Genomic DNA, 12,769 nt, shown 5'->3' on the forward strand with positions numbered 1-12,769 from the left:
TATAGAAGTCACATTCAAAGGGCATGTCACCTATTATTAACCTTCTCAGTGGCCTCACATTAGCTTTTTCTGCAGCCCGAGAATAGAGACATAATCATTTCTGTGCCTTATTATCCTTCAAGTATTGCAATTACATTTTAATCTGTTCCTCTTATATCTTCCATTTATATTCTCTTCAATAAAGTGCTTTACCTTCACCATCTTAAGCCATGATTCTTTGTGAAGAGTTAATGGTAGCTTTATTTATGGCCTCAGTCTGCACCCGGACATCTTTACAGGACTTATCCCTCAGGCCCAGAAGGGTCATACTGCATCTGATTATTCTGACAGCACTCAGCAGGGAAGGAAATGAGATCCACAATGACATCTGGAAAGCTGCTGACAAGTCGTCAGTAATTACCTAGAAAAACTAACTCACGCTGATGTCCTGAGCCAACATTTGAACATGGCTGTAGCTGATAATTCATAATATCAACTTTAACATTTTAAAAGGAGGGTTATTGAGACTCATCCCCATAGTGCATGTGTGGAACCTTTATCATACGGCAGGCAAAATTTTTCAGGGAGAAGGGCAGAAGGTGTGTGAGGGAACATTCGAGTTAGTGTCATTGTGGAGGCATTCATGATTTGGGGTGTGTCAAGTGGCACTCATATTACTGTTTGTCAGCTGGCATTCATATTATGGTCTGAGAGTGGCAGGGAGCATTTATTTAGGGTGTATGAGCATTGCACTTGTTAAGGTGTTTGACAGCAGCATTCATGTTCTGGTGAATTAAGGGGGCTTCATGTTATAGACTGTTCATATTATGGTGTGTGAGGGAGCAGTCTTGTGTGGGAGTGCTGGTGTATGAGGTGTCTATCCGCTTTAGGGAGTGTATGAGGAGTATTCTGGTTAGGATATTTAAGGAAATTGCTCATGTTGAGACCAGAACTGTAGCTAACTCAGGAGACACCATGTGCAGTTCCCTGAACTGGCACCTGCTCAGCTTTGAATTAAGGAGCACAAAAAAGGTTTGTTCATGCTTGCTACAAATGTATCAAGCAACTTGCTACAGTCAATTTACCACACATAGAGCTGTTCAGCGATTTAGCTGTAACTGCAAATTCAGTATCGGCATTAATTTCTGAAGAAACAATATTCTCCCAGCTTTAGAAATGAATTCCACTTCTGCACTCCTGCACCACCTACACCTGATGCTCCTGCCCCCTAACATCTTGCAGCTGGGCCAGTTGCCTCCTTTGCCCCTCTTTACTTATGGCTCTGTGTGTGACTATTTGAGTTAAGAGTAGGAAAACATTCATGTTAAGGTGTCTCAAAAATGCATTCATGTTATGGTTTGACAGAGATGAATTCATAATGGATGGGAACACATTAATGTTGGTGATGGCAATTATTTTACAGGAAGGTGGAGCATTCACGCTATGGGGTGGAAGACTATTTTTGTTTGGGAATGAAATCATGCTGAGGGAATATTCAAGTTGGGGTGAGGAATGATTCTCATTATGGCATGGAGAAACACAGGTTAGAAAGTGGGGGATTATTTATGCTTGAGAGAAAGTGTCCTTATGAAGGACAGGCAATCATTCTTGGTTAGGGGATAGGGAGGAGCCTTACTAAGCTGTGAGCATTCATCTTAGGCAGTGAGGGGGCCTATATGTTAAGAACTGGGAGAGCATTCATTGAAGTGTTTGGGGAATTTATTGACTTCTACTGAGAATGCTTGGTTCGAGTTAGAAAGGGTGCAGGTTGCAGATGCATTTTTGAAGAACCTCTCAGTTACACCCATAATTGCGCAGTTGACTCACAATTTCTGATTCACTGTGTTATGCTGGTACCATGCAGCACTGGACCACCAGCCAATCCAGTTTTAACCTGAATGTCATAGCTTTTTCAGGACCCATGGTAATAGCTAGTTGAGTGTGCAGTTAGATATACTGGTTGCTACCTGGAGTGTCAGACTTGCATACACACTCTTGGATTTGCTTCATTTATCTCAGCTGTAGCTTCCCAGGCCTAATTGTATTGTACACTCAGACCTGATATACTGTGTTGTGGTACAACAGCTCGTATCACTTCTGTAGCCACAATAAATAAAGCTCAGTAATAAAAAGAAGAAAAAAAAGATCACTGTGCTCCTTAGTCATTTAACCAGTGGTTGTTTTAGTCTAGTTTAGATTTTTAAAACTGAACAGGTTTAGTTCTGGAGGTTAATGACAATACTTAAGAAGTATGCCCTGCCCCCTAAAATACTACAATGTTGTATTCTTGCTATATGCTACAGTTTATTGCAAGCAGCATAGAACATGGCTCATATGCAAACTGGAACAAAGGTACTAGCTGATAAAAAACATAGACAATATTTGTATTGTTGAATGGCAATTCATTATTCCATTTTTTGTAAACATGCCATCAACACTGCTGAACACATATTAAAATAGCAGGGTATTGCTGCATAACATGATTAACCTTTAGCACATAGGACAAAATGCTGTATCCAGCACTGGTGCATGAAAGTAAGACAGAATATTTTCATGATATATCATTCTAAATGGAAAATAAACACAAATGTATTCTTAAGTCAGCACTGGGTTCCTTAAAGTAAGAGTCTAGTCTTGTCCTCAGCTGGAAGTTCACTTTCATGGGCTCACCTTGTTGCAGAGTGCAGCCTAGAAAGGGATACACATAAACACAGTAGGCACTAAGACCCTTGGGTATCCAGTCTGGTTTCATTCCCCCACCCCTCTCCTCCTCCTCCTCCTTTTTTTGCCATAAGATGAAGGCGATGAGAGATCGCAGCACTGACCTCATGAACACTGAGACCCCAAAGCTGGGTGATGGGAGATGCTGCAAGATTCTAATTCAGCCTATTCAATGAGCCCTTTTTCATCTCAGAAAAGATAAAGTTGCTGCTTGCTCAACAAGTCTGAACGACATTGGATGGATTTCACAGCATATATGTATTTTTTTCTTATAGTGGCTTCTGCTGCGGAAACTCTTTAAGAACTTCTTCTAACTTTTAATATTACATTACAAAGAAAGGACAGGCACAAAGGAGCAAAGCATACCAACTTTGTAAAAACAATATCTGAAACTTAGTTGAGCTTGCAAGAACCTTTGTGTGAAACTATTTAAGTCATGCATCACTGATGACAGCCCACACAATAATTCTAGAAATGAGACTCAGAATGTGGCTTACAGTATTAACATTTTACTTGCATTAATTACTGATGAAACTTCTTGAGAACTGAATATCCAAGTTACAATTTCATTTACTGGGCTTTGCAAATTCTAAGTGTTGTAAACCATTCCCAACACAGAACATAAAGCTGAATTTATGCCTAACAATTTATTTGCTTTTCAGTAAGATCCCTCTGGAAAATAAATACATGTATTAAATTTTCTTTTTTTCAAAGACACAGCCAACTGTTGTTACAAAAGGACGTGTAACAAATCTTGCTGTTTTTAGAGGGCTGTATTTTTTCTGCCTGTAGTCCTGGGACATTAAGTTTTGGATCATGGCATTTTATGCTCTTTCAGGTTTCTCCTTGGCTAGCCTGCTCAGTTTTGGTTACTTGTCCTGGGACTGGATGAAGCCCGGCCTTGTTGGAGATAGCCCTGGGGAGGTTTCAGACAAAGCACAGTTTGGGAACTTCAGACCACCACATATAATTTTCATTCTGACAGATGACCAGGGATATCATGATGTAGGGTACCATGGATCGGACATTCAAACCCCAACACTGGACAGATTAGCTGCTGAGGGGGTCAAACTAGAAAATTACTACGTACAGCCTATCTGCACACCATCCAGGAGCCAGCTTCTTACAGGCAGGTAAGTTAGTCACACCTTTCCTACTTTTCAAATCTATGTTCACCTTTTCCTGTGGCTTACTTCTGTGGACTTGCAGTTGGTCTTCATAGCTGTTCTGATTATTAGTGCAGCTACTGGTAGTAGCCATAATGTCAGATTGAGGGAGATGTCCTATCCCTCCCACCACATGCAGATGTTGCAGTGTGCTTACCTGATACTAAAAAACTACACTTTCCTGTGCAGACTACAAAGTATGTCTACAACTGTATGCTGGGCACCAGTCTAAAGTCCATAAAAAGTAATTTGTTATAGAGGTACAGTGCAAAACATTTATTATTACTTTCTCAAAAAGTATTAAAGTTAATAAGAGAGCAGTCAAAAAAAAAAAAAAAAAACATGATTTGACTTTTGCTGAGGCCAAAATAGTGACTGAGAGAGAAAATGATTTTTCAGTGCTACATCTGACTTATGTAGACAGATCTGTATTGCTCACAGCATAGAAACAAATTTGCCAGGTCATTTCATAGCTGTTAGCTTGCTGGAAGGGACTTGACATTCTCTGCATTATTCAACATCTCTGTGCATTTGCTGGCATCTGTAAACAATTTCATGTAGTCCCTGTCTGGGAAGACAGCCACCATGTTCAGGATACATTGCTTTGGATTTTCAATATCAGTGGTGACAAGCTTGAGTGTATCAGCTGTAACTACTCTGAAATGTGACGTATTTAGTCAAATAGGTGAACTGTATGTGGAAAAGCAATGCATACACAAGCTTAACATTTTTTAGATATGGTACCACAAGTGATTTCAACTTTTTTCATATAAATTAATGTCTTTACTAAATAATGCATCACTATTCCTTATCGTACTGTGTCATTTTAAGCACGTCTGCTCTCTAATGCCTCATGTTTATCGTCTGCTTGTTTTTTTTCTGAAAAAGAGCCACTAGGTGCAGTCTTCCTACCTAAAACAAATAAATAATCAAGAACTGTACAGCAAGTCATGACTAATATGTAGACACATAGGTGATTACAGGTCAATCCCAAAACAGTCCTTTGACAGGCCAGTAGTATAGCAAACTGCACCATAAAGATTCCAACAGATTGATAAAAGTATATACATTTATTTAATCAAACCTGAAGAAAAGAAACAGTAGGAAGTGTTCAGGCTTTTTGCTGAATACTTATGTTTGCTTCTGTCACTGCCTCAGAGAAAATGTCCACTATGAATCATGGTTGCGATGCCCAAATACCTGGGCACACAACAGACTGGGGAAGAAAATATCATTGGCAGGAGATGTAGTCCTGTACATCAGACAGGAATTTAACTAAACTGAGAATCGGCAAAACTTTTAATTTAAAATGCAACTACCCACCATTCTTATGTCAAGAAATGGCAACATATTCAAAGCCCGAGATATTTATAATGTCTTTCCTTTTCAAACCAAGTGAAAAAAACAGACTGGGTAAGTAAAAAAAAAAATCCTCTTGAGTACAAGAACAAGGTGAGATACCAATATTAACGAATGTGACAGTCCCATGTGTGAAGTGAAACTTCTTTATTTTAAGAAATATCTCTGTTCCCTGAGTGGCAGACATGAATTATCTAGTGCTGTAGCCCAGATGTGGGAGATCCATCCTAAATCTGATGGTCACAAAACAGAGAGAAGAAAATTCTGGACTGTATGTGGATAATCCACTTGGCAGACATGATTGCAGAATCACTTGAGACAGAGGAAATTATGTTGCTTTACAGCTCAGTCATTCACATGAGTACTTGAATTTAGGCAAGTCAACTTTTTAAGGGCATACCTACACTTCAATGAACATTGTTGGATTGTAGGTCTTTTTTGTGAAAGATGAAATGTGTTGTATTGTGCAAAGTGGTGGTGCATTTTCAGGGGATTTTTCACCTTTTCTCTGCTGTAGTGCATCATGGAATTGGTATATATAATCGGGGGGGGGGGGGTGTCGCCTGGCCCTACTACAAATTTTTATGGTTTCTGAGTTAGGGTTTTCGGAATGTAATATTCTGAAAAGTGCAACTAGAATCATGGTAACTTGATCGAACTTAGAGAAACCACTTTGTAAGTAATTCTAGAAAGGAACTGGAGGAAGTGTAGATACGATTCAAGAGTCCTATGGAACAGGTGACATTTCACTGCTTGGCGCATGTGGATAGTAGAAAGAAGGAAGGAGAGGTGGCTGAAATCATTATAAGCAGCTACACACAGGAGGTATAAGGAAACTCAGAAAGAGCAACATGGAGGACAACACCATAAACTGAAGATAAAGGAGGCAGCAATGAACATCAGAAGAACAGGGTTCAGAATGAAGGACTAACAGCTAATGTTAGGATGGGGGCTACAAGTGTTATATTAAGGAGCACAGGAAAACATGGAGAAAAAAATGAACCTTAGCAGCCAGATGGCAGCAAATTAAATTACAGGGTGCTGGAGAAAATAAAGAAATGTTGACTGGTTACGTCTTCTCAGTTTCACAAAAGAATGTACCAAACGCTTGCATATGCTGAATGGCATGGATGGGGATGCAGATATGTTTTTTTCACATCAGGGAAACGTCATGGAAGAAGGCATTGGGCCAGTTGGGCCTCATCTCACTTATCATGGAACCAGTGGTATGACATGTAAACCTCTTTGAAAGATTATTGGGATGAAAGAATAAAAGCAAGCATGATTCACTCCACAAGAGTGCAGGCAGGCTAGATAGAGGTGGGCAGCAGGTCAGTAAACCTTCCCTATAGTACAGAAGGGGGTGATGTGTAAATATGTGTTTAATACCTACATTGTAGTAGAAAACAAGGGTCCACAGTAGCATGTATTTAAAGTTAATAGCGCATGTAAAACTCATGCCACAGAGTTCTCTGAGAAAAAGAGTAACGTCTAGATTTGGCTTATCCAGATTTCAATAGTGCTTTTGCCATGATGACCATACAAAAAATTTAATCCGGTTGCTGCTTAATCTTCAAGTGAGTAGCCTGAGTAAAATATTTGCTGCATAACAGACCACAGACAGTAATGGCAAATGATATCCTTTATTGTTTTTTCACCTACTGTCTCAAACTGTAAGCCTGTGCATGGTGTTCATGAAGCCCACACAGGGTGCAGACATGCATGCTTCTTTCCATGCCATATTGGTATGGAGAATCCTGCATGATGTGCAGTGGAGCCACATAGGTTGTTGAATTAGACTTTTCTCATTGATTGTCTGTGCCACTGCTGTTAAGCTAACAGGCCTGCAGTTGATTGGATTTTTTTTTTCTTTGTACAAGGCCATCCCATTTGCTGTCCGTTATTCCTGAGCACTTGTGCATAACCAGTAGTCTCTTGAAGGTCGAAAATCTCCATCTGGAGGTCTACCTGTATCCTATGTTCTTGGGGATTCTAGCAGGTAGTCCATCTGGTCCTTGTGCACTATCTTCCCTTAGGCCACCGGTTTCCTCTCCATCTCTAATTAGTTTATCCTGATATCTGTCCAGTACTGTCCCAAATCTGCTTAACTTCATTCCTGTATTCTACCATCTCCTTCCATTCTTTTAGTATAACTGAAGAAAGCGATTCATTCATTCAGTACCTTTGTTTTTCCTCACTATTTTGTGTCCTCCACCTAATCTTTGTTTAGTCTGGGTAGGTCTATAACCTGCCTCCTTTTTGCAAAGTACCTATAAAAGACCCTCTTCTTTTACATGATCCCTCTTGCTAACTTCCATTTTGCATGTGCTTTTGTTGACGTTGCATCCTTTGGTGCTGTATTGCTGGCCTCCTTGTCTGTTCTTCCTCCAGCTCACTTCCCCTTTCCCTTAACATATTCCCTTTCTTGTAGTCTAATTTATAGCCTCACATTCCTATGTAGTCTAATTGTTTTTTACTGTCTTTTTTGATATTTAGTCTCTGCCTCAAATATTTGCCCACAGCCCTGTATACTCTACCCCTAACCTTTTTTCATAAATTGCTCACTCCCTCACTTTTCTCCAAGTCTCCTAACTCATTCTTGATCATCTGTCCCTATTCAGCATAATCTATTCCCCTAATCCACACAGCATCATCATTGTATAAATATGCTGTCATTTTCTAAACCATTCAGCGGCATGGCCACATTTGGCTAGCAGTACTTTAATGTGGACATGCATTTCTTTATCTGCACTGGTTAGGACTATGTCTAGAAATCTGTCTTTAGAGATATAGTCCTTCATTACTTAGCTGAGTCCTCATGATCCAAGGCCTCGGTCCACTTCCACTCCCTCTCTACAATCCCTAGCTAGATGTGGAAGATGATACACTCTATCAGTTCACAGCCCCCCCTACATTTTGTTAAATGCCAGGCCATTTGACGATGCTTGCTGCCTTGCCCTCTGCACCGGGTGGTATTCCCTCTTGTCTCTGGCATTCTGTATGTAGACTGCTGCTCTACTTTTATGTCTCCCTTTTCTGTCATTTCTGAGCAACATTATCCAGGCACATCCATCCCACATCCCTTTTTTGCCACTGGTCACTGTTTCTGTGATGCCAACAATACCTCCCCTACCCTCTGGAATCACTTCTTGTAGCTTCTCTACCTTCCTACCCAGACTACCTGCTTTGCAAAGTAATACCACCCATTCATGTTCTGAATCAGCAGTGTCTGTCTGTCTGTCTCTCTGCTGTTATTATTCCATTCTTCCTTGTTTCTACTTCCTGAATATCAATTGCCCATCTTTTACTTCTGCCACTCTCCATCCAACCACCCATCTTCATTTACAGGTATGACCACTGACAAGCACCCTTCTTGCTCAGCACTAAGTGACACCATTCCTTCTGAACCAAAGTTGCAGGAACAGCAGCCAGGGCTCCATTCAACTGTGCCATGAAACCAGCATGCAGTGATTTACAGTATAGTAGTGAATAACTGCATACCTTTTGGAAGCTCCTTTCAGATGGTAAGCAATACCTTATGTAGTACAGGCAAAGTGAAATATCTCTAATGAGACTGTTTCCGAATTAAAGTAGCTTTAAGTTAGTTTGTTTAATATTATTTACCTTGTTTAATACTATTTATTTATCTTTGATAAATGGGTACTACACTGGACTCCTTGGACTGTTTACAGGTTCAGATGTGGAGCTCAGCATTCAGAGATGTATAAACATTGCTGATATGGATAATGAAATCTGTAGAGTTGGTGGGCCATGCAAAAAGAGAGGTGTATTTATTAACTTTTGTTGTACATTACTTTGATTTATTCCTTTGGGACTGGATAAGTAGGATGGTTCAAGGGAAGTGGAGAATGAGTACAGGTGATTTATACAACGTGCACACAAAACTGAACTCTGGTGGAAATCGCCTCTCAACATCTTGATGCAACACATCTGGACAAAGCCTAAAATAATAGGTGGGGGGGCAAAGGCCTAAAAATAGGGACAGATTTTAAATACTGCTCTTATAAACTTTGAAAGTTTCTCGAATACAGGATTTGTGTTAGCATGCATTTTCTAAAGGATTTGAAGTCTGAATGTATTTCATCATTTAGTGACTTCAGTCTTCAGTGATTTGCCAGAAAACTACAAATTCTGTGAGGAACAGACCAAAAATATGAGGCAAAATCTGGGCATTTGAGAGGTATGGGTGGCATCCTCAGACACTTAAAAAACCCAACATAACAGTAAAGTGACATGCTTCATTAAAAAGCAAAGCTGCTTAGTTCCAGCTCCAAATCAATTTATTTATGAGGGCACATTGCCCCTTGCATGTCACATTATTGTTTACAGATCACATAAAAGAGCCCACACTATGCATTACTGATCCATAATTCTGAGACAATCAGTGCAATAACCTCTAAAGAGGAAATTGTCACCAAGCAGTACGTGCCCGTCCTTCTTTGGTAAATAAGTGGGAGGAAGGCTAAAAAGAAGGTATAGGAAATATGTTTGAAGAGCTAGTGAGTGTACAAAACATTACTAATCCCATTTTGCCAAATAATTTACACAACTTTTGCCCAGGAGACATGAAAGAACTATGTTGCCAGAACCCAATCAAAACAACTCTTTCATGTTAAGATCACTTAAAATTCCAGCAAAACAGCCCTTTCATGCTGCAATCATTTTATAAAAAGAGTTATTTTGTATGATGTGACCTTAGTCTACCATTTAAAGTGGAGTGGGTCTGAAGAATGTGGTTATAGGAAAGCATTTCTTATAGCTCCACCACTTTACACAGCCGTATGTATCATTGTTAGAATGCAGAAAAAGAAGATAATTCCAGTTTTGGAGAAATCTCTCCACAAAATTCTACTTAGTTTTATTCTCAACACAGCCTTTTGTACATACCCAGTAAATGTCAGTCCATGTTGTTTTTTTTTTTTTTCAGTTAACTGTCAATAGTAGCATCCTGTTCATGCACTAGCTTGTTATGGAAATATCCCGATTTTAGAGATAGAACCACATTTACAGCAATGATACTAGGCCTAACCCCTGCCTACGTGGTACACAAAGTTGAAGGCCTGACTGAGACCCAGACAATACATTTCTGACTAGCAGTATAGTGTCTGGATGGGGCAGGCCTGGGAGAATGAAAATGACTGTCCACTGCAGGTTAATCCATTTGGGGTGGGCATGGGGCAGCTTTTACTTGCCACTTGGGAGACACCTAGCACAAGCACTAGTTACTGTAGTCATGGGGTCTGAGCCAACAGAATGCACACTGCTTTGCATTGTGTAGCACCTGCTAGGGGGTAGCAGGTATACAAAGGTGTGCATGCTTTCCATGGTATGCAGCTCAATGAGCTCCAGGGGTACGGGACAAGTCCAGCTAGCCAGCTCTTTGGCCCACTGCCTACCACCTGACTCGCCTCTAACAGAGGATCTGGGTGCTGATAGAGGTTGACTCCCCGGACAGAGAACAAATGGGTTGGAGGATTTTCACACTGTCTAGTGAGAGTCCCACCACCAGATCTCCTGGGCAAGAATTAATGGGTTGTCGGACTCTTGCCCTATTTGGAGAGGGTCCTAATAGTGTTGGGACTGTTTCCTTTGGGGAGGAGTGAAAGAATGAGTTAATTGCCTGCCAGTGAAGGAGCTGTTGGGCAAAAAAAAGCAACAGCAAGTCTGCACAGTGTGCGAAGTAATAGAATGTATGGTAAGAGGTTGGAGGAGAAGAGACTAAGAAAAGCAGGGGAGAAGTGAAGATGCCCATTTTAGCCTGGGTATTAAAATTTAGTGTAGAGGTTAGGAGAAGAGGCATTTAATATTTTATGCAATCATGAGTATAATGCAAAAAACTAACCCATGAAATGCTAGAAGTACTGGTACCCATTTATTTATACTCTGTTTTATGTTGGCATATCCTGAGGTTAAGTTATATTTAGTTAGGCTCCCGTTGCCACTTCAATTGCCACTACTGCTACTCACACCTATTGCTTTCTAAACAAAACTCTTTTAATTCTAAAACTCCACTGCTCCTGCATTATTCCCTTCCTGTGCACCCACAGATACTGCCCTGATTGTCCAGTGTGGTGACTGAACTTTTGATATGCACACATTCCTTTTTCCTGTACTGACATGTAACCTATGGAGTAGTGAGCACAGAATAGGAAACTAAAGTTTCAATGTAAACGAAAGGCTCATTGTTGAATTTCTGAGTCACTGAGTAATGATGTAAATGTTGGCTTTCATTACTACATCTGACATTCCCCACAGATGAAAACTTTTCCAGATTCCACTCAAATAAGCAGCTATTCAGCAAGACGCAGATGCAAAGAAGACATTTAAATTACAAAGACACAGGGAATCAAAAGTGAGCCTGAGTATTCACATTTTTTTCAGTCAGTAACCTCAAGGGATATGCCTGTTTTCATTTACTTCTTAGTTAATACAGTCTGATGGACAAGAAATTGAGAAACATGCCTTCCTACTTCCCCTCAGACCCCCATTTACTTAAGGATGCAGAAGCATGGCCGACTGAAGCAGGAATAGTCAGATATTTGAAGGTTTGTACTCCATTCTCCCTCTGTGTTTCTTATATAAACAGCCTTTGTTCAGCTGGTATCTAAGCATGCATTAAACACATAGCACATGTCAGAAACTTCTTTATTTGCATTCTCCATCATAATCTAGTAAGTAGACTGTTTGCAAGACCCTTTGCAGCAACAACCCAGGCATATTAATGCATTGTAAACAGTTGTGCATATATAAAAACAACAAATTCTCAGACAAGACATAAAATCCTTATGTGGAATAAAAGATGTGCCTATTTTAGGATGAAAGTTTAGAAGTTCAGTTAATACATATAACAATCAGTTAACAGAATCCGAAGTGCAATGTTAAATGAAATCCATTAATGCAGTTGTGAAGCATCCCGTCTCTTTAAAGCACTCAGATCTAGCTCATATCACATAAATGGTGTCTGTGAAACCTAGGTACAGCTCTGGCAAGTCTATAAAACCTGCAAGTGGCCCCAGCTTTCCTAAATGGAGTGCAGGTGCGTCCTGCCTTCCAAAACTGGATATGTGTGCACATCTTGCTAAAACTGAAGCAATTCTGTTACACTGAACAAATCCAGAGCTGTGGCAAGGTTATCAATGATGGGGGTACCTGTAGTAAAAGGAGCTGATATGACTCGATTTTTGTAAAGGTTCATTTCTTAAATCCCGAATGCCATTATGAAAATCCAACCAAAGCATGTAAGAATATTTTCTGGGATGCAGTCATTACTTTAAGGTTTCCATGACAGCAAAGCATTAATGTATGACTGATTGCTCATACTGTGGCAGAATGAATGATCAACTTATTATTCCATGTAACACAATTCATCAAATCTGTTTGTGAAATCACCCATCAATGAAACTCCTCCTTTTTTAAAATATAGCTTACACCAAGGTGCTACATTCTGAAGCCGGGTGCATTATATTACATTTGCAAGACAACACAAGGTGAACAGAAACCAAAGTATTAGGCATTTTAAGTAC

General features: G+C 40.0%; 1 protein-coding gene across 2 annotated transcripts in view; it reads left to right on the forward strand.

Annotated features, from left to right (window-relative positions):
* Positions 1 to 2,792: 2,792 nt before the first annotated feature.
* The window catches only part of ARSI (arylsulfatase family member I), a 50,331-nt gene continuing 40,354 nt past the window's right edge, over positions 2,793 to 12,769 (forward strand). For both annotated transcript variants that reach the window (XM_044069561.1, XR_006364526.1), the window contains exon 1: positions 2,793 to 3,833. In XM_044069561.1, coding sequence (XP_043925496.1) covers positions 3,517 to 3,833 — 317 coding nt within the window. In that variant the 5' untranslated portion in view covers positions 2,793 to 3,516. The remainder of the gene's footprint in view (positions 3,834 to 12,769) is intronic.

This window comes from Protopterus annectens, chromosome 4.part0, assembly GCF_019279795.1.
Source record: "Protopterus annectens isolate FY-2018-M chromosome 4.part0, PAN1.0, whole genome shotgun sequence".
NCBI classification, from domain to species: domain Eukaryota; kingdom Metazoa; phylum Chordata; order Ceratodontiformes; family Protopteridae; genus Protopterus; species Protopterus annectens.